Source organism: Chiloscyllium plagiosum, unplaced genomic scaffold (genome assembly GCF_037043375.1).
Source record: "Chiloscyllium plagiosum isolate Xiang-an unplaced genomic scaffold, Cpla_swu_hap1 HiC_scaffold_5, whole genome shotgun sequence".
NCBI classification, from domain to species: Eukaryota; Metazoa; Chordata; class Chondrichthyes; order Orectolobiformes; family Hemiscylliidae; genus Chiloscyllium; species Chiloscyllium plagiosum.
Genome location: NW_028270143.1, coordinates 108,247,338 through 108,270,834, shown reverse-complemented (window position 1 = coordinate 108,270,834; position 23,497 = coordinate 108,247,338). Strand labels below are relative to the sequence as shown.

The following is a 23,497-nucleotide window of genomic DNA, read 5'->3' as shown; positions in this document are numbered from 1 at the left end:
GTAGCTATGTGGATTGATGGGTATGTAGTGGATATTACCCTAACCCCCACACAGCAGACCTTGTTATTGCATGTCTGCTATTACACACAACCTATTATTAGCCACTGACAGCCCCCATTAAGAGGTATTCACCCTCCTAGCCTGATTGTTATCCATTCCTTTGTCCAACTGTTCTTCTCTGTCTTTGGGCTCTAATTCCACCAATTGTTTACACCTTACACTCTCCCCACACCCTATCTTCTGTATGAAAAAAAGCTAGCTGCCATCAGTTCTGAGGAAGGATCCCTGGACCCGAAACGTTAACTCTGATTTCTCTCCACAGATGCTGCCAGACCTGCTGAGCTTTTCCAGCAATTTCTGGTTTTGTTCCTAAAATATGGAAATTTGGGATAGATATCGGGCTGTTAGGTGGTGGACAGGATAAAATCAGCAGTGGTAAAATTATATAAACATTTCAATTTATTACTATCAAAGCATCACGTAAGCATGGCATTAGAAGATGAGATTACAGATATACAATTGAATTTAAAACACCAAGAGAAGAAATATCAAGTGAATCAGCTCAGAAGATAGAAACGCTGCTCTGGATTAGATGGTATCTGTTTATTATACATTCTGTGGATGTGGGCATCACTGGCTGGGCCAGCATTTATTGCTTGTCCCTGGTTGCCCTTGGTGGTGGTGAGCTACCATCTTAAATTGCTGCAGTTCGTTTGGTGTTAATGCCATTAGGAAGGGAATTCCAGGAGTTTGATTCAACAACGTGAAATTGCAGATTGTGGGGTTCCCATGTATATGTCTCCTAGATGGAAGTGGTTGTGGGTTTGAAAGGTGCTGTCTAAGATCGTTGGCGAACTTCTGCAGTGAATCTTGTAGATGGTACACAATGCGACTACCGAGCGTCAGTGGTGGGGGGAGTGGATGCTTGTGGACGCAGTGCCAGTTAAGCAGGTTGCTTTGTCCCAGGATACTGTCAAGCTTCTTGAGTGTTGTTGGGGCTGTACCCATCCAGGCAAGTGGGATGAAATAACTCTACAAAGGCCAGTATCCTGTCACTTGGTCACCTTCTATTTACACGTGCATAGTGCATGATGCGGACCCGGCTGGCTCAGAACCAGCTCCTAGAGTGAACAGAAACCCTGACACTCCTGCTTAATTTTTTTTCTTTTTCTTTTTTCTTTTTTTTCTTAAGGTGTGAGACACAGTGAGAGACACAAGGTGCACAAATCTTTATTCAATTTCCACCACCAGGAAGAAAGGAAATACCCGAGTGGCCAGTGACAAGTAGTGCCCTTCACAAAAGGCAATGCTGTGTGATCAGACACTCCTGCCTATATCTGTCAGCCAGGGCTCCCTGATTGGACCAGATTAACAGCCCCAATTGTGGAACTCATATTCATTGAGATCCATCTGGCTGGCCTCATTCTAATAACTACACAGGGAATATTCCACCACACTCCTAACTTGTATCTTGCAGATGCTGAGAGGCTTCATGGAGTCAGGAGGTAAATCATTTGCCATAGGATTCTTAGCCACAGTCCAGTTCAGTTTCTGGTCAATAGCAATTCCCAGGATGTGGATAGTCCAGAATTCAGCAACAAAAGTGCCATTTAATGTCAAAGGGAAATGGTTAGATTCTCTTTTATTGGAGATGTCACTCTCTGTCTCTTGTGGAGTGTGAATGTTACTTGCTGCTTATCAGTCAAAGCCTGGAGATCATCCAGGTTGCTGCATCTGGACATGGATTAGGCGAAAGTGAGGACTGCAGATGCTGGAGATCAGAGTCAAGATTCGAGTGGCGCTGGAAAAGCACAGCAGGTCAGGCAGCATCCAAGAAGCAGGAAAATTGATGTTTCGGGCAAAAGCCCTTCATCAGGAATGAGGACATGGCATTTGGTCATGGACTGCTTCAATATCTGAGGCATCACAAATGATGCTATAAACTGTGCAATCATCAGCAAACATCTCAATCTGTGACCTTATAATGGAGGGGAGGTCAGTCATGAATCAGCTGAAGAGGTAAGCAAGAACTGACAAAGATAATGTCGTTGATGTAATATCGCTGGACTGGTACAGGCCTTTGAAATTGTACCAGATGGCAATCTAATGAGGTCAGACCATATGAAATCAGAGAACAAGAGCAGAGTGGATAAGCAGCTGGTTGCAAAATGCACAAGAGTTGAGGAGAAACTCTGCCATGCAGAAAGATGGGTAGGGGGAGAGCAGGCTCCTACAAGGATCGAGGCTGGAATAAACATTCAAAATCCCTAGTAACAATGAAGACTTTAGAATCAATTTCTAAATTTGAAGATGACACCAATTTGGCAATTGGTGGGCAGAGAATGTAATCATTGCCAAGGAGGACTGCAATAAATTACAAGACATGAACAAAGCTGCAATCCTTCTTTAAATCTACCTCTTCCTTAAAGATGATTCTTAACACATGTCTCTCCAAATGTCTCCTCTGACTCATCACTAATTTTGTTTGATAATACATGTGAAGTACCTTTGTGTTGTGACAATGCTATTACTTTAAGAAGGTTATTTTGTCCTTGATTTATTTTGAAGAGAGGCACAGTTTAACAATGTTAAAGATCACACAGCACCAAGTTATAGTCCAACAGGTTTATTTGGAAGTACAAGCTTTCAGAGCGCTGCTCCTTCATTAGGTAGCTAAACCTGTTGGACTATAACTTGGTGTTGTGTGATTTTTAACTTTGTCCACCTCAGTCCAACACCAGCGCCTCCACATCATAGTTTACCAACAGAAGGGGAATGGTCAGTTCTCCCAGTTCAGGGTTTAACGGTTTAGTTTTTTTACCTGTAACAGGCACAAGATTTGAGAGCTCAGGAGAGTGGCTAACTTCAGTAAAGGATTCCTCTGACTTTCTCTGAAATCTCTCTCTGGATATTGTTCCCTTCCTGTCTGAAAGAATCTCTGTTTGAATTTACCTTTCTGACAAGGGGTGTGTTTATGCGATGTTACTGTATTGAAACAGTTATGTAGTGATAGTTACTGTACTACATTGGGTTAGAATTTCCAAAAATTAAGTTATTCTAAATTCTGTTTTCTTTTGTTCGTGTTTTAACATGTAGTGTTTAGGTGAATTCTATTTTGCTTATAGTCGAGTGGTTTGGCCAGCGGCATCAGACCTGGAACACCCACTTCACATCTGCCTTTAAAATAAGAAAATGTTTGGGTCTGAAAACATATTGAGGGGGTCTGGCCTGGTCCGTAACAGTTACTTTTACATTAAAAGGTGTAAAAAATGCAAGGCTCATGTTGACGCATTAGTTGGTTTCAAGGCATGCCAAACTCACCCACTTACAGAGTTAAAACTGAGCCTTTGTAACTGATGTAAGGTCATTCAACCAACTGAGTCTCCTCTGTCATCCAATGAGATCATGGCTGATTTGATCATCCTCAACCTCACTTTCCTGCCTTTTTCTCCATAGTCCCAACTGTTTAAAAATCTGCCCATCTCAGCCTTGAATATACTTAATCATCCAGTCTCTAGAGTCTTTTGTGGTAAAGAATTCCACACCTTCTGATAGAAAAATGTCTCTTCATCTTTGTCCGAATTGGGTGACCCTATACTCTAAGATTATGCCCTCTGGTCATCCCCTGAAGAACAACAGCCTCTCTACATCTTTTTTTTAATTCACTCGTGGGGTATGGGCGTTGCTGGTAGGCCAGTATTTATTTCCCATCTCCAGCTGCCCTTGAACCACTTCGAGGGCAGTTGAGAGTAAACCAATTTGCTGTGGGGCTGGAATCATACGTAGGCCAGACCAGGTGAGGATGGCAGATTTCCTTCCCTGAAAGGAATTAATGGTGGGGGGAGGTCCCAGTAGGCTGGAGAATTGCTAATGCTGTCCCCTTGTTTCAGAAGGGTAGCAAAGATAATCCAGGTAATTATAGACCGGTAAGCCTGACATCACTGGTAGGGAAGCTAATAGTGAAGATACTGAGGGATAGGATATGTACCAGTTTGAAAGAAAATTGGCTTATCAGTGATAGGCAGCATGGTTTTGTGCAGGGAAGGTCACGTCTTAAAAACCTAATAGAATTCTTTGAAGAGGTGACAAAGTTGATTGATGAGGGAAGGGATGTAGATGACATATAAATGGACTTTAGTGAGGTGTTTGATCAGGTTCCCCATGGTAGGCTGATGAAGAAGGTGGAGTTGCATGGGGTCCAGGGTGTTCTAGCTAGATGGATAGAGAACTGGCTGGGCAACAGGAAACAGAGAGTACTAGTGGAAGGGAGCTTCTCAAAATGGAGACCTGTGACCAGTGGTGTACCACAGGGATCCATGCTGAGATCACTGTTGCTTGTGATATACATAAATAATTTGGAGGAAGCTGTAGACTGCCTCATGAGCAACTTTGCAGATGGCACTAAGATTGGTGGAGTAGCAGATAGTGAAGGGAACTGTTAGAGAATACAATAGAATATAGATAGATTGGACAGCTGGGCAGAGAAATGGCAGATGGAGTTCAATCCGGACAAATGCGAAGTGATGCATTTTGGAAGATCCAAGTCAAGAGCGAACTATACAGTAAATGGAAAAGTCCTGGAGAAAATTGATGTACAGAGAGATCTGGGTGTTCAGGTCCATTGTTCTCTGACAGTGGCAACGCAGGTCGGTAGAGTGGTCAAGAAGGCATGTGGCATGCTTTCCTTCATCGGACAGGGTATTGAGTACAAGAGTTGGCAGGTCATGTTACAGTTGTATAAGACTTTGATTTGCCCACATTTGGAATACTGCGTACCGTTGTGGTTGCCACGTTACCAAAAGGATGTGGATGATTTGGAGAGGTTGCAGAGTAGGTATACCAGGATGTTGCCTGGTATGGAGGATGCTTGCTATGAGAAGAAGTTGAGTAGATTAGGATTATTTTCATTGGAAAGATGGAGGTTGATGGGGGACCTGATTGAGGCCTACAAAATCATGAGAGGTGTAGACAGAATGGATAGCAAGAAACTTTTTTCCCAGATACTAATTTTCCCAGTTACTGGGGGTCATGAGTTCAAAGTGAGAGGAGAAAAGTTTAGGGGAGATATGTGTGGAAAGCTCTTTACACAGAGGATGGTGGGTGCTTGGAAAACATTGCCAATGGAGGTGGTAAGGGTGGGAATGATAGCATCATTTAAGATGTATCTAAACAGATACATGAATGGGCAGGGAGCAGAGGGATACAGATCGTTAGAAAATAGGCAGCAGATTTAGACAGAGGATCTGGATCGGTGCAGGCTTGGAGGAGTGAGGGGCCTGTTCCTGTGCTGTAATTTTCTTTGTTCTAATGAGTTAGATGACCTTTTCTGACAATCGTCAATGGTTTTATGGCGGTGAATAGACTTGTAACACCAGATTTGTTTTTGAATTGAATTGTGGTGGAATTTAAAATGACATCCACAGAATATGTGCTGAGTTTCTGGATTAATAGTTCAGTGATAATACCACTAAGCCACATCCCCACTCCCTCCCCCATCCAGCCTATCAAGTTCCCAAATAATCAGATATATTTTAATAAGACCTCCTTTCATTCTTCTAAACCCAATGAGTACTCCAACCTACTCAAACCCTGCTCATAAGAAAATCCATCCATACCCAGGATCAGCCTGGCAAACCTTCTCTGGGCTGCCTCCAGTGTCAATATATCTTGCCTTAGATAAGGGGAGCAAAACTGTTCACAGTATTCGAACCATGGTTTAACTAATGCCTTGTATTGCTTTAGCAAGTCTTCCCGATTTACCATACTCCATTCCCTTCGAAAAAAATTCCATTTGCCATCCCTATTATCTGCCCAACATGGATGTTAGCCAATAACTCAAACTCCCAAATCCCTCTGTGTGTATATTTCTGCAGTCTTTAAATAATATCCAGTTCCACTATTCTTCCCTGCCAAACTGAGTGACCTCATATTTTCCTAAACAAAAGCAGAAATTGCTGGAAAAACTCAGCAGGTCTGGCAGTATCTGGAGAGAGAAAGCAGAGTTAACATTAAAGGTCTGATGATGCTTCCTCTGCACACGTTTTCCTACACTAGACATCACCTGCTAAGTTATTTGCCCACTCTCTTAACCTGTCTACATCCATCTGCAAACTCTTTGTGTCATCCGCACCACTTGCCTTCCCACCTATTTTTGCGTCATCCACAAAATTAGCGATAGTACGTTCACTTTCCTTATCAATGTCAGTAATACAGTCTGAATTGCACAAGGGAGGGGGAGCGATAAACATTGGTTTGTAGTCTTCCAAGAGGTCTCCGCAGAAATGAAATCAATATTTAGTGAAGAGTTCTGTGTTTATCGCTCTCTATCACAGCTGTCACTAATTAGAATGTTTATGTTTTCAAGCTATTAAGACACAGCGGATGGTAATGAGAGCTCTTCTTTAGCATGAGAAGCTTTCAAAATTCGATGAATTCAAATTATGTCGAGGATAACACACATAGTCTCTCTGCTTGACGTGCCTTCTGAAGTAAAAAGATGAACAGATTTTACCTAAAGGTTCAGTTGACATCCTGCCACAGATTTTGCGAGAAATTTGCAGCTCATAATAAGTGACATAAATTGGGAACTGTTGCCTTTACTTTCCATGGAGTGTAATATACATACAGTGCTCATTGCTGGAATGTCAACTGACAATGGCAATATCTCCTATGGGGGCCTCATGAATATCATGTCCCATCATCTCTCACCTTAGTCAATGGAACAGAAAGGAAAACAAATGGTGGCAGAGGAAGCAGTGCAAATTAGAAACAAAAACAAGGAAAGGGAAAGAGAGTGGCTCGCTGAAAAAAGCCCAAAGTCTTCTACCATCCTTCTAACCTTATGATACAACAGTTATGGAGTGACTCAGAAATAAGAGCAATCATTCTCTTTCAATGAGTGTTAGTAAGTTTGCAGATTACACCAAAATTGAAGGTGCAGTGGACAGCGAAGAAGGTTACCACAGATTCCACCGGGATCTTGATCAGATGGGCCAATGGGCTGAGGAGTGGCAGATGGAATTTAATTTAGATAAATGCAAGGTTCTGCATTTTGGGAAAGCAAATCTCAGCATGACTTGTACACTTAATGGTAAGGTCCTTGGAAGTGTTGCTGAACAAAGAGACCTTGGAGTGCATGTTCATAGCACCTTGAAATGAAAGTCGCAGGTAAATAGGAGAGTGAAGAAGGCATTTGGTATGCTTTCCTTTGTTGGTCAGAGTATTGAGTACAGGAGTTTGGAGGTCATGTTGCAGCTGTACAGGACATTGGTAAGGTCACTTTTGGAATATTGTGTGCAATTCTGGTCTCCTTCCTATCAGAAGGATGCTGTGAAACCTGAAAGGGTTCAGAAAAGATTTACAAGGATGTTGCCAGGGTTGGAGGGTTTGAGCTATAGGGAGAGGTTGACTGGGCTGCAGCTATTTTCCCTGGAGCGTTGAAGACTGAGGGGTGACCTGATAGAGGTTTACAAAATCATGAGGGGCATGGATAGGGTAAATAGACAAAGTTTTTCCCTGGAGTGTGGGAGTTCAATACTAGAGGGCATAGGTTTAGGGTGACAGGGGAAAATATAAAAGAGACCTACGGGGCAACCTTTTCATGCAGAGGGTGGCGCATGTATGGAATGAGTTGCCAGAAGAAGTGGTGGAGGCTGGTACAATTACAACATTCAAAAGGCATCTGGATGGGTATATGAACAGGAAGGGTTTGGAGGGATATGGGCCGGGTGCTGGCAAATAGGACTAGATTAGGTTGGGATATCTGGTCAGCATGGACGAGTTGGATCGAAAGGTCTGTTTCCGTATTGTACATTTCTGTGACTCTATAACTCTAATGAGTCTGTAGCAGAACTAGACACAAGGTATGAAAATCTCGAGTGCTTCAGAAACCCTGGGTCCAAGATCAAATATTTGTCCCAAGTATGTGACACTTGGCTATACCATGTCTCAAATTGTTCAGATTTCTCTATCTTGTGATGTTATTGTCAATAACAAATGTAGCAAATGTTTATTTTTATGTTTCAAAACATCTTTGTGGCTTACCATTGATTGCCCTCAACATTAAGAGTCAAAAAATGTGGCGCTGGAAAAGCACAGCCGGTCAGGCAGCATCCGAGGAGCAGGAAAGTCAATATTTCGAGGATAAGCTCTTCATCAGGAATGTGGGGAGGCCCCAAGGAGATAGGTGGGGGGTGATGGGGCCTGGGGGAAGGTAGCTGGGAACACGATAGGTAGGTGAATGTTGGGGGTGGGGAGGGGCAATCTCCAGCATCTGCAGTCCTCACTTTCTCCCTACTACCTTTAACATTAAGATTCGTGGGGATTGCTGGATTAGCACAAAGCTTGCTGTCAAAATAGACCAGACACTTTCTTTGAACCTCTTGGAAGAATTTAGGATCTGAGGGAATGAGATGTATTTCTTGGGTGGAATCTTGCGCCTTCCCCTGTGCTGGAGTGTTGGAAGTGTGGTTTAATCAGGACAGAAGGGACCCCTTCACAGCACAAAACGTAACAGCAAAGGTTGACAGAGCATTTAGTTTTACATTTTTTTAATGACACTTCTGACAGTTGTACAAGTTCCATAATGCATGACAAGACTAACACAATGCTGGTCAATGTAAAGACCAATTAGAAGGACAGATTCCTATGATGAATCACTCCACTAAAAACTCATCTACAGGTACATTACAGTATGTGACATTTGAAGGTGTCAAAACATTTCACAATTACCTTTCAGAATGCTCCTGTTTCCTCAGCATAATTCTCTCAGTGGTCACGAACTCTGCAAGGCTGTGTGTCTTTTTTGGGCTTACAAAACCCACATTCACCCAGGAGAATAGTGTGGGGGAGGAAAAAGAGCTTTACCGTGGAAGAGGTGCTTGTGCCTACAATTGGAAGAGGCGCATGTTCTTCCCTAACCACCAAAAATGGCACAGGGTCAGGAAGGCACGTGAAAATCATTTCTCCAACTAAAGAAATGTTCAGTGCTTCACCACCCTATTTGCATCACTTCTGGGAGAGGCAAGTCCAGTCCCAGCTGTTTCTCGTAATTTCAGAGTTGTAGCGACACTGAGAATTGACATTTTTGCTGTCATTACAAATGTAAAATCCATACCAATCTTACAGCTGTCAAGTGATTGTGACAGGAGAAATCTGACATGGATAATATTGTAACATATCATTGTACCACATGTAATGCTTTTAATATATAACTAGTTGAGATTAATTTTGTCTCTGACTGAAGTAGGATTAGAGGGTTGGAGATAATCGCCCTGGATGTATGGTCATAAGATGTTTTATTAACATATAAATAGATATATTAGTAAATGTCTATTGGGGTTGCCATGTTAAATCAAAGGATATAAGGGATCATACCACAAAACCATAATTTTAAACAGTGGCATTTTTAATATGTTAATGTTCTGCCTCTCCAACTTTCCCTGGAGTGAAGGAACTTCCCAGCTGGTTACTGTACCAGTTTCTCACAGCGTTGCCACGTGTCCCTATTAGCGATAATTTAACGAGTGATTTTCATGATGCTACAATCCCAGTGGGGAGCTGTATTCATATGGAGGCACAGGTCAGAGACAAAGCTGCAACTCCAATTCGGCAACTCTTGTTGTACCACAAATCAGGGTCATTGATTCACCCCTTTAATCTAAGCTGTAATTTAGTAAGTGCATGCCAACCATACTGCTAGCTGCTATGGTAACAAGCTGGCAAGTGACTTTAATGTTAGGCAAGCTGCGAATGGCAGGGTTCATCAGCCATTTGAGACAGGTTGCTGATTAAAATTCAGTTTGCCCACAAGTCTCCTGGCGCAAGTCTCCCATTTTGTTTCCTCTCCACTTCTCCCACTATTTCCTTCCATATATGTATCTTTCTGTTTCTGTCTGAAGAAATTTAATTCCCAGAGATAGGAGACTTCGGGTTGCATGGAATGTGAAAAACCACAACTCTGACTCCAAAATACTTGAAAACCATCCAATCGTGCTTTTAAGGGTGATGGGTTGGGGGGGGTGGGGGGTGGGGGGAAGTAACTAAGCCGTTCCTTGGGATGGGATTAGTAATTCAAATGTCATAAAGATACTGTGAGCCTCATATTTAATTACAATTTTAAATCTAGGTATTAGCTATGCAGCAAAGAATGGGAGGAGAGCACTGTTGCACCCAGGAGGTAATTACTGCTCCTACAACCCTAAGTAAGTGTCAAAAGGCCAGATTTGGAACAGAGCAGAAATCACAGAGGGCTGTAGAGCCAGAAACATTTACAGAGAAATCTAAGATGATGGAAGGCACGGGGCCATGGAGAAATTTGTAAAGAAAGGATGGAAATTTTCAAATTGTGGCTTTACTCAACCACTCAACAAGATAGTGAGCATGGGCTGATTAGGAATGAGGCTTACTATGTGTAAGACAGACACAGCAATAAATAGATAACTTCAACCTGACAGAGAATAGAAAGTGGGAGGGCAACAGGAGATCGGCTCATCAAGTTTGGAGGTGAGAAAGAAATAGCTAAGTGTTTTAGCAACAGATAAACTGAGGCAAGGGAGGAGTTGTATAATTTAGAAAGTGGTGTATTTGGAAGGATTTCATGATTTTTGGTCAGAAAAGCCTTTTTTGGCCCTTTGAAAATGATATCCAATTAATCCTAGTTCCCTGCTCTTTCCTCCTAGCTGTTCATTTTGTTTTCCAGATCCAGTCTTATCAAACTTAGATTGGCCATTTATTATTGAGCCTGTTTCCATTAATCTTTCAGGCAGTGCATTCCAGATATTAACAGCCAGCCGCAACAAAAATCTCCTCATCTCACTTTTCTCAATCTTTCCTCATCTCCAAAGAAGGTGTTGCGACATTTAAACACAGCTTCCGCCAGTGAATAGCATTCTATAACAAGCATTCAATCAGCGAAGCTTTCTGTATCGCAAAAGATAAAAAGAAAACACCTTTTTTAAAAATCAAAGCCTCTGACCAAAGGCTACTTAATGGCTGCTGTGGGAGCAGTACTGAAAGATTACAATCAGACTAGTCCAATTCCTGAGGCATGATACATGGAGATAGTGAGGAAAATGGTGGGGTGGGACTGGCTCTGTGGAGATACTCATCCCCTTCCTGCTACCTCAGCAATAAGATTCTGGACCAGGAGGTCCACAGGTAACCCCCCACTCACTGCCACCAATTATGGCTCATAAGTGACTAATTAACAGCCACTTGAGGGCCTCAGCAAAGCTGCCTCAAGTGACCGCCATCCCAACACTGAATGCAGAGCCAGATATGGAGCAGGCAATTCCATTTTCCCCAGTCTGGGGTCAATTGGGGGCAGATAGCAAGAGACAGGCTGCGTCCATTAGCTGATGATGAGGGAGGGGAAAGTTTTGGGTTGGAGATAGAGAGGGAACGGGAGGCATATGTAGTGAGTGGTGTTGATGTGGAGCTCGCTGCCAATAAGGTTGGTGGAAGCAAAAGCAAATCAATGATTTCAAAAGAAAGCCAGTCAATTTGCACAGTGGCAGGAATAGATCAGGTGGAGCGGTGGGAACTGACTGGGTTGCTCTTGAGAAAAGGACAGGAAGACGTTTGCTTGTTCTGTCACACGGTCACCAGTGTCATAGCTGCAATGTTATCAGGGCCTATAGCCTTCAGTAAATTATAGTCATTTCTCAGAAGTGAGTAGAACTGATTGAAGAATGGCATTTATAATGGTGTTAGCTTACAGAGAATGACAAAATGGAACAACAATGTAGCTCTGTTGCTGCTTTCAAAGGCATAATGGGCCTTAGAATGGGATCAATAGCGAGGCTCCAAGATACATTTCTACCAATTGCTTCAAGTTTTTAATGCTGATTAGGCCCTGGATTATAACTATCCATCTTTCCTAAGCATTCCAATGCGATATACTGCTTCCTAACGCGCGGGCCACCTATGGCAAGGCAGCTTACACATTACACACAGTGAAGGCGAGTGAACATAGTGAATCGCCTGCCAATCAGCTCATTAAAAACTGAGACACAATCACAGGAGAGTACCTTGCTTTATTAGACCCTTGACCATCAGAAGATGCTGCCCAATCAGAGGCTGGCAGATTCTTGGTCCTAAAGTTCATTCATTGAGGCTTACCCCACAGGTGGTCCTGAAGCGAGAAAGTCATTTTCCTTTCATCATCTTATTCAGCTCCTGGGAGCAGGAGGTTTGGGATAAGGGCTGGAAGATATCTGCCGAAGCTGACAGCCTTTCTGTCATCTGTGCATCTTTCCCCCCAGCCAGAAAGGATGATGGTCGAGGAAGTGACACGTTAAGGTCCTTAGTGGCCATTAATTGACTTAGGGAACTTAATTGCTGGTGGGTTGAAAAAGTTGCCCATGTAATAACAGAGGTCATGAGATAGGGACAAATTTCTCTCCAGGGGAAATTCACACAATTACTTCCCTGTTTTGCCATCTCTCTGAGGAGAAGAAAATGCTGCTAAAACATTTTAATACATATTTTAATTTTAGAAGAATTAATGGGCTCCTTCGTTACCTTAAATTCCAATCTGTTTAGACTGGGACCAAACGGCAGTTTTTAACTTCCACACATCTTTGTTTCTCTGTTGATCTGTGATGTGAGAGCCATCACACATTACATTCCTCTGACAGCTGGTAACTACTCTCCCCCCTTAGCGACCCAACACTTTTTCTTCTTCATCTCCCTGAATGAGTCACCAGTGTCCATACCCACCATTTGGTAAAATGTCAACAATCAGCAACTACAGAGGATGTGTTTGATGCACAGAAGAAAATGCGACAGATCCCGGTCAATACAGTCTCAAATCTTGTCTTTTTTTGGAGACATTTCAGTTGTATCCAATCCTCTGAACTCTAATCTGCCTTGCAAATTGTGAATTGAATAGAAAAGCAAACCGCTGATAATAATCAGGTACAGTGACAGATCAGACGTCACCTTCCTATTGGCAAGGATGCTAGCTCTAATGCTGCATTCTTACTCATTTTCTCTTCTCGCAGTTTAAAAGGAGCATTTTAACCTCTTCTCAGTTTGTGTGCACTGCATTATATTCCATCAGGACACGCAAAACAGATGAGTTATAGCACGCATCCCAGCTTTGCCCCCATCGATTCCCAACGTCCTGACCTTTCATGTTTTGTTCACAGATTACTGTGGAAATATCTCCTCATGATCAAACCAGTGGCCAAAGGCTCAAATTCAGTGCATTTAAAACGCAGAGTGATATGTCAGAACAGGAATTATTCACCTTGGAATATAAAATGCAGGGGCCGTTCCCTTTTGTGCTGCTTTCAATGAGAGTCAAATGTCGCAAAAGCAAAACCAAATATTATTTAAGGACAGGCTATGAGTAAGGAACTATTCGATAGTAGTCAGGGTGCGTGAGCCATTGTGACTTCCTCAGATGGAACAAAGTCTGAAAGCAAAACAATTATTGAGCACAAAGGAAATTACTTCTCAACTTGGGATCATCTGCCAATAGATTCCAGTGGATTTAGTCTGCCCCTGTGGATAAAAATGAACTTAGATTTAAGTCTAATCTGTCAAAATATCATAAGTGAGGGAATAATAGGTGGAAATGCCTCTGCTTCAGGCTCGTTATAAAACCAGAAGGAACAAGTTATTGCATTTGATGTGAAGATGTGTATTATGATGCAGGGTCTTCTGGTGCTGTGGTTGCATCCCCACCTCTAAGCCATGAAGATTCAGGTTTAAATCTTACCTGCTCCAGAGGTGTATAGAGTCATAGAGATGTACAGCATGGAAACGGAACCTTTGGTCCAACTAATCCACGCCGATCTGATATTATAATAACACCTCTGAACAGGTTGATTAGAAAATATCTACAATGGATCTGTTTCTCATTAACAGCTTTCATTTATGGGAAGTGAGTGACGCTGGCAAGGCTGGATTTATTGTTCATTACAGTTCGAGCCTCATCCTTGAACTTGTCCTGTTGGGTATCCCATGATGCTGTCTAAATAAGCACACACGTGGCTTCATTTGAAGTTTGACAGGCGTTTAGAATGGTACTGTGTGATTTTGCAAGCCGTGTAGAGCCCACAGCATCCACCAGCATCCAGTGCACAGTATCCAATGGAGCTCTTAATTACCAGGGCTTTTTCAATGACCTGATTCATTCCCAAACGTGAATTTCAGTATGTGATTTCCTTACAACTTTAATAAATGTACATAGGATCACACATAATAACTCGCCAAAATTCTAACCAATTCCTTGCCTCTCCAGGACAAAAGAATTTCACAAACCTCATGTAAGCAAAGATTCTATCGAACATGACATACTAGTATTCCTATTCATGATATTCAGAGAAGAGACATTTAAGGACTGAAGACAGTGGGAGAAGGGCAGTTGCACTTTGCTGTCATATGAAGGAAGGACTATAATAGAGGGTCCTGTGGCACTGATCCAGAGACCTGGCTTCAAGTTCCACCCACTCTCCTGGCGTGTCTGAACAGGTTGATGAAAAATACCTTGAAAGAAATGCAGTTGTTTTGACTCTATAAATATGATATAGTAAGAGAGGTGATCGCATGGAGGTTTTGGGAAAGAAAATTACACAAAAGGGAATTAAATTCACTTGTGGGAATTTAACAAGGGGATACAGATTCAAAACCAATGGAAGGAACTTTAGGGGTGAAATCAGGAAATTCTTCACAAAGTGAAGAATTTGGAGTAAACTGTCAGATAAAGCAGTGTGGATGAAAGGCCTGGAATTATTCAATCGCCACTGCAAAAATCTAGAGATTTCTGATGGAGCAAAGGACTTTCCTCACCTATAAGGTGGGCGGCACGGTGGCACAGTGGTTAGCACTGCTGCCTCAGAGAGCCAGAGACCCGGGTTCAATTCCCGCCTCAGGCGACTCTCTGTGTGGAGTTTGCACATTCTCCCAGTGTCTGCGTGGGTTTCCTCCAGGTACTCCGGTTTCATCCCACAATCCAAAAATGTGCAGGTTAGGTGAATTGGCCATGCTAAAGTGCCCATTGTGTTCAGGGGAATGTGTAGATTAGGTGCATTAGTCAGCAGAAATGTAGAGTAATAGGGAAAAGTTAGGTGAATTGGCCATGTGAAATTGCCCGTAGTGTTAGGTGAAGGGGTAAATGTAGGGAAATAGGTCTGGGTGGGATACGCTTCGACAGGTCGGTGTGGACTTGTTGGGCCGAAGGGCCTGTTTCCACACTGTAAGTAATCTAATCAAGTATCTTGTGAATTGCAAACATTTCTGGTGTTATACATAAGAACAAAACGCTAGTGCGGCCATGCTTGGAATATTGTGTACATTTCTGATCCCCTTACTTCGGGAAAGATGTGGAAGCATTGGAAAAGATGCAGAGGAGATTTACCAGGATGTTGCCTGGTCTGGAGGGAAGGTCTTATGAGGAAAGGCTGAGAGACTTTGGAAAGAAGAAGGCTAAGAGGGGATTTGATAGAGACATACAAGATGATCAGAGGATTAGATAGGGTAGACAATGAAAGTATTTTTCCTAGGATAATGACATCAGCTTGTATGAGGGGGCATAACTACAAATTGAGGGGTGATAGATTTAAGACAGATGTTAGAGGCAGGTTCTTTATGCAGAGAGTGGTAAGGGCATAGAATGCCTTACTTGCTAATGCAGTCAACTCAGCCACATTAGGGAGATTTAAACAATCCTTAGATAAGCACATGGATAATGATGGGATAGTGTAGGGGGGACGAGCTGAGAATAGTTCACAGGTCGGCGCAACATTGAGGGCCGAAGGACCTGTTCTGCACTGTATTGTTCTATGTTCTAACATAAGGTGATTAAAATTCCTTCAGATGACGGTTATGTTTATTCAGATGGGAAATGAAAATATGTTGGTCTTCTGTGTAATTCAATCAGGAATGATATCAATATGCGTTAACATGAAACTCTCTGGTTCTACCTACAGTAATATCAGCATTCCCTAAAGATTTCCTCTACTCAATATAGTAGCAGGGGGAGACAGTGGGATAGTTGTAATGCCAGTAAATGGGTTATCCAGAATCCCAATCTCCCTATGTTCTAATCAAAATTTAATCAGTTTACTAGGAAAAATGTTGAAATAAAAACAGAAAACAGAAACTCTGCAAAAATAGGTCTTTGCCCAGTTTGCAGGATGTAACAAGTGACCAATAAAACAGGAAGTGCTGGAGAATCTCAGCAGGTCTGGCAGCATCTGTGCAGACAGAAACAGAGTTAATGTTTCAAGTCCAATATGACTCTTTTTTTCAGAGCAGAGGACAGGTGGGAAACTGATGGTTTTACTGGTGACACGTTGCATCCTGCAAATTGGGCAAAGACCTATTTAGGCTGGCTTTCTGTTTTCTGCCAGACAGCTGATCATCTATCCATTCTGATATGTTATTCTCTGCACCATGAGCTTTTATTTCCTACAATAAGCTTTGATGTGGCATGTTCTCAAATGCCTTCTGCAAATCCAAGTACAGTGTTTCCTTTGTTCATAGTTAATCCTTTAAAAAACCCCAATAAATTGGTTAAACATGATTTGCCTTTGATGAATACATACAGACTCTTCCTAATTACTTTCAGCGTTTTTTTAATGGTACGCAGCGACAATCTACTTAACTCTAACATCTTTTGCTTGACAAACATTGAGCTAACTGACCTATAGTTTCCTGTTCCAGCCTCCCTCCTTTCTTGAATCAAGGGTTTACACTTGAATCTTCTACTTCATGAGCAACCTCACCCCTAGGGTGAAGTCTTTCTGGACATGGAGACTTTTCAGCCCGTACCTCTATCAGTTTGCTCAGGACCACTTTCCTCATGAATATAATTTCACCAAGTTTTCCTCTCCCATCCACCTCCTGATTTATAGTTATTATTGGAATAGAGTTCACTTCAGTCAGCTCAGCTTTCATACTCACAAGTTGCTCTTAGTTAAAATTAAAATGCTAATCTTAGACCCAAATGTCTCCCTTTCAAACTGAATACAAAATACAATCATAATGTGGTTGCTATTACCTTGAGGTCCCTTCCCTTTAAGGTCATTAATTAATCCTGTCATATCACACAACACCATGTCGAACGTAACCTGCTTTCTGGTCATTTCCAAAATGCATTGCTCTAAGAAACTATCTCGAATACATTCTCCAAATTCCTCATCCAGGCTATTCCAGTTTATTTGTTGATTGCTTCACTCATAATCATTACTTTCCCTTTAACAGAGAGTCAATTTTTTCCTGTATACATTGTGCTTCGCTGTAGTACTATTAGGGGGTCTGTAGGCCACTCCCACTTGTGACCTCTTCTCCCTACAATCCACATCTCCACCCAAATTGATTCTATATGCTGATCTCCTGAAGTGAGATCATTTCCAACAACTGTACTAACACCATCCTTGATTATCAGTGCTACCCCTCCAACACTCCCTAGCTTCCTATTTCTCTTAAATGTCATATACCCCTCAGTACTCAGGGCCCAATCCTTGTCATGCTGCAACCATGTCTCTGTAATGGCTATCGGATTGTATTTACTTACATTAATGCTTGCTAATAATTTTACTTTCTTAAGAATGCAATGCACATTCACATACAGAAGAATTAGTTTTTTTGTTTAATTTTTCTATGCATCTAGTCTTGATTGTTGGTGTATTTCTATGCTTTTTTTTCTCACCCTGGCCACATCTTGCCATTTTCAAACCGTCTTTTCCCAAATTACTATGTTCCTCCCTTACCTTGTCTCGAATCCTTGTTATATTACCACTTTCTACAATTGTTCCCAATCCCCCCACTGTTTAGTTTGAAATACTCTCTATTTCCCTTGTTATGTGACTCCCCAGCACCAAAGATTATATTGAATGGTTTGTAATTGTTGGGCTTATCCTTACACTTTTTTTGAACAAGGGAGTGATGTTTGCAATTCTCATCTGGCACAATCCCCGACTCTAAGGAAAACTGAAATGTTATGGACTATGGCTCAGTAGTTAGCACTGCTGTCTCACAGCGCCAGGGACCTGGGTTTGATCCCCGTTTGGGGCAACTACCTGTGTGGAGTTTGCACATTCTCCCCATCTCTACGTGGGTTTCCTCCTGGTGTTCCGGTTTCCTCACACATTCCAAAAGATGTGAAGGTCAGGTGAATTGGCCATACTAAATTGGCCAGAATGTTAGATGTATTAATCAGGGGTAAATGTAGGGAAATTAGTCTGGGTGGGCTACTTTTTGGAGGATCAGTGTGGACTTGTTGGGCCAAAGGGCCTGTTTCCACACTGGAGGGAAACTAATCCAAATTCCACTCTTACTTCCTTCAGTAGCCTTGAATGCATCTCAGTTTCTGGATCAGTGGTGCTGGAAGAGCACAGCAATTCAGGCAGCATCCGAGGACAGGCAAAATCGACGTTTCGGGCAAAAGCCCTTGCATCTCAGTGTCTGGTCAACTTTAAGGATAGTCAATGTACATCTCTTCATTATCAATTTTGAATGCTTCAATTGCTTGAGGTTTGTCCTCCATCACCATGACTTGGGTGACACCAATTCATTTGTAAAGACAGATGCAAAGTATTTATTTAAGACCTCAGCCCTGTTTACCCTGCTTTCATATGTAACTTCCTTTTTTGTTCCCTAATCGGACCTACGCCTCCTTTGACCACCCTTTTCCTGTTTATGTGCAGACAACAGACAACAATCTGTCCTGGTTCATCCATGTCAACACTAAAGTCAAGAAAGCACACCGACACCACTACTTCCTCAGAAAGCTAAGGAAACCTAGTATGTCCACAAAGACTGTTTCTAATTTTTATAGATGCACCATAGAAAGTATTCTATCTGGACACATCACAGCTTGGTATGGTAATTGCTCTGCCCGAGACTGCAAGAAATTACAAAAGCTTCGTGAATGCTACCCAGTCCATCACGCAAACCTGCCTTCCATCCACTGACTCCATCTACTCTTTCCACTGCCTCAGGAAAACAGCCAAAACAATCAAACACGCCTCCAACTCTCTTCCATTTGGCAGAAAATATGAAAGTTTGAAAACATGTATCAACAGATTCAAGAACAGCTTCTTCTCTGGTGTTATCAGACTTATGAACGGACCTCTCATATATTAGATTTGATCATTCTCTGCATCTTCTCTATAGCTGTAACACTATACTCTGCATTCTGTTCTATTATCCTTATGTAAGGTATGATTTGCCTGGATAGCACATAAACCAATACTTTTCGCCGTATTTTGGTATATGTGACAGTAATAAACCAAATTAAAATCAAACTATTAGGATTCACTTTTATGTTAGCTGCAAGTCTCCTTTCATAATCTTTCCTTGCATCTCTTATTTGTCTTTTCATCTCCCTTCTGTACGTTGTATATTCAATTTGGCTCTCAACTGTATTTTCTACCTGATACTTTTCATAGGTATAACTTTTCTTCTGTATCCTAATTTCGACACCTTATCCATCCAGGGAGCTCTGGATTTGTCTGCCCAACTTTTCCCTTTGTGGAGAATATACCTCGGCTTGGCCAGAACCATCTCTTCCTTGAAGATCGCCTGCTGTTCAGCTCCAGATTTTCCCACCAACCCTTTCTAGCCCAATCCCATTCTTGCCCCGTTGAAGTCAGCTCTCTGCCAGGTAATTAGTGATCACTCTGGATTGTTCATTATTCTGTTCCACTGTCAACCTTATGAGACAATGATGACCATCCCCTCATATTCCCTCACTAACACCTGAATCACTTGGCCCTTCATTCTCAACAATGGGTTTCGTTACTCCTCATTTCTCATTGGACTGGACACGTACTGCTGCTGAAAAGTCTCCTCAAAACCATGTGCCACTTTCCACGCGACTTAATTCATTACCACCATCTCTCAAGGTTATCAATGCCTACAGTTGTGTGCAGGAGAAAATAAAGGTGAGACTAAAGGCTTTACAGACAGGAAAAGTGTCCAGGAAATGAACAGGAAACTTGGATTTGCTGTGACGAAGAAGGGCTTATGCCCGAAACGTCGATTCTCCTGTTCCTTGGATGCTGCCTGACCTGCTGCGCTTTTCCAGCAACACATTTTCAGCGAAGGAGATATTACCAAAGCAAGATGTATTTTGTCCAAAAGCTTTTATGACTCTATGAGTGAAGCAGATTGCACAGTCTTGGCTGAACAGTGACTCCAATAATATTGTGCCAATGATCTTTGTCTTTAGCCAGAGTTGATTCAAATATATATTTGAGGCTATACATGTAATTATTGCAACTTGTTTACTGTTAGACTCCTTTACCTCTGCACAAAACTTCTTTCTGAAGCAAATAAATCTTCTCATCCATTTGTAGCAAGGATTTCAAATACCTTTTGGTTCAGCATTAACTGACAACATCACGGCAAGTCCATTACCCATTTTTATCTTGTTCAATTTAACCCATCCCCCAGCTCACTTGAATGGACTTTTTCTCGACATTTTGTTCCCGAAACACTATATTTCAGCTTCAGACAGATGCAGATCAGGCAGTATTTGTCAGTAAGGTAAACTCCATCTCTCTCAGTGACCTTACTTTGTGCTAATACATCTTCATGTCCTTTTTTATTTCTCTTTTAAGTGCATGGAGACAGTCTCTTTCACTATTCCACACCACACTCACATCTCTTAATTTAAATCCATCTCCTCTACAAACAATGAAGTCACTGGTTGCCTTAATTGACTCTACGATGTTACACTTCAATTTCCCATCTGTGCCAATCTCCTCGCAAGCGCCTCTTCTATTAAGTGTCAGTCTCCTTGTATGCATGTGTGCGGTGTGTGTGTATCTGTTAGAATCCTTTCTGCGATATTTTTGATGCAGAGTAAAAGCAATATTCCTACCTGCTATGTTCACCACATCAGCTGTTGACACGTTTTGACCGACGGCTTTGACTTGGAAGATCACAGCTGGTCCCAGCATACTGAAAGATAATTAAAATTGATGATGGGCTTGACTTCTACACAGAAGCAATGGTAGATTCATTTTTACACTGGAATTGAGCTGGACAGTTGAAAGTCACAAAACCCACAAATCCACAAAGCCTATTTATATAGCGCCTTTGATGCACTAAAATCTAAAACTGTAAACTCAGCTTGTTAAAAAGATCAACTAACCCCAATGTTATCTGCCCACACTATAGATGTTGTCAACCTGCGTTCGGACATGCCATAACATAACTCCAGAGAAGGAAGCATGTGAGTCCAGATATCCTGGCCCTGATGTAGGGGCATTGGAAATGTGGAATTAAGAGTCTGACGATGATTGTTTAGCAAAGGAAACTGTTGCCCTTACCTGGTCTGGCCTACAGGAGACTCCAGATCCCCGGTAATGTGGCTGCCTCTTAAATGCACTCTGGGAAATTCAAGTTGAGCAATATGTGTTAGCCTAGCCAGTGACGCCCACATCCTCTGAGATTTTTTAAAAAAGCCTGCTGCCCACACTAAAACATGTGCCACTTGAGCAGCTTTTTCTGTTAACAATTTTTGAAGAAATGTGATGGGTACCATCTTGACAGATTATCCATTTACACATTTGAGGGACCCTCCCAGAAGACAGAACCTCCTTTCCTTCTACCCTGCATGAACTTGAATGTCTTCAGCCACCCCACCTTTAATGTACAATCCCATCCACCATCCAATTCCTGTGATTCACGTGGATCCATGGTACATCATTTTGGGACTAGCTGCAGTCCCAGCAGTGCCCACTAGAGAGCTCTGGCAATGCCAGAGATTGGCCAGCAGGTATGAAGGGGCTGAAATCTCACTGTCCATTTATCGTACTGGCCCACAGCATGTAATGGGTGCAGGGTGGGCCTGTCTTGAAGAACCTAGACCTCCCACAGAGTCATGGGGCAGAAGCAGATAAAAGCACTGGAGAGAGCCAGGGGCTGTGGAGACATTTTTTTAAAAAGGAGGAAGAATTTAAAATCAAGTCTTTGCTTAATCTGGAGCCAAAGTAGGCCGATGATCACAGGGGCAGCAGGGTAAATTGTACTTATTACGAGTTAAGACATGGGCATCAGAATTTTTCCCAAAGTGCTTCAAACACAATTATTTGGGAGGACAGTGGCTATTGTAATGAAGCAAACCTGTTGCAAACTCTGACTCTCCACTAACATAGAGCCAGGCATCACAGAAGGAGATTGTGATGTAGAACCCATTTAAAGAGCCACCAATTAATCTCACCTCTCTACTCTTTCCTCACAACCCTGCAAAGATGTTCTTTTACATTTAATTTCTGATTATTACCTTGTAATGTAGCATATTCTAAACCATAACAACTTTCTGAGTTTTTAAAAATTGCCTTATTTGCCCCTCCCCCTATCTTTTCCTTTGAATGATCTTAAATCTACGTCCTCTTGTTAATGACCCACCTAAGGGCGGAAACAGCTTCCTTATATCTACTTAATCAAAAGCGTTTATAATTCTGAGCACCTCTAATAACGTTCCCTTTAACCTTTGTTGCTCCAAGTATAACAATAATTGCTTCATGTGAGATCAGATGGAAAAACATACTTGTCACTTTGATCAATTGGAAAATTTTATGACGTAGGGATGGCCTCAACTGAATAACATTTAAGCAAAGGAACAGACAGGTGTAAAAGATTGTATGAAAACAAAGGTACGGGGAATGGACAGCAGGTCTGTTTGACAAAGGGTCTGAACCCAAAATAAATGTGTCTTTCCTCTTTACAAGGACTCATGATCTTGGTTTGCTTTACCGATGTTTGCTGAACAATGCTTGAATTGCCGACACTGCAGGCCACCTTTGTTTGAGTAATGCTCTTACATACAGGCAGTGGGAAGCAACTCTGAATCCCGTAGGGACCAAGAAAATTCAAGCAACAATTACTGAAGGAGGCTAGTCCTCAAATAGCAATTCTACAGGCATCAAGTGATGTATTAATATCTCTCAACATATGATTTCACAAGCAGAGTCTGTGAATGAGCAGAATGATAATGGTTTTCTCTAAAACCACTCCCTTTTTGACTGTTTCTGGAGTGTCGAAGTATAAAAAAATTATACATTAAAACATCTGCTATCTCCATTTGCTGAAATTAAAGGATTTGGAAATGCAACAATGTCTTGCATTTGTACTTCACTGTTAACAGAAGAAAACTTCCTGAAGTGTTCAATGCATCTTCACAAATATATTTGTTGTTTTATTATGGATTGTGATGCTGCAACAGCTAGGATTTAAGTGTAATGCAGCATTTTTGAACGTGTCATTTGTTTAATTCCAAATGTCTTGCGTCCCTAGAAATGTGAATGTAAAATCAAATGGTTGGAGGCTTTTAAACTGCCCTTTGTTACATTCCACCAGTGAGAATGATTTAATCTTAGTCAGAAAAAGCAGGGATTTCTTAAGAACTACTGGTAAAACAATAAAAATGATCAACTCTCATGAAGTGTACACAAGAATCATTCACTTTAAGACTGAACATTCTAGGTAGCTCGTGACAACACCACAGTAAAATATATTGGGATTTACAGTGGTC

At 41.8% G+C, this 23,497-nt stretch overlaps 1 protein-coding gene across 1 annotated transcript in view; it reads right to left on the bottom strand.

The window, feature by feature from the left end:
- The window catches only part of ptprn2 (protein tyrosine phosphatase receptor type N2), a 970,059-nt gene that overhangs the window by 523,415 nt on the left and 423,147 nt on the right, over window positions 1–23,497 (bottom strand). Inside the window, exon 11 of the mRNA XM_043690698.2 lies at window positions 20,840–20,919. Within this exon, the coding sequence (XP_043546633.2) occupies window positions 20,840–20,919 (80 nt within the window). The remainder of the gene's footprint in view (window positions 1–20,839; window positions 20,920–23,497) is intronic.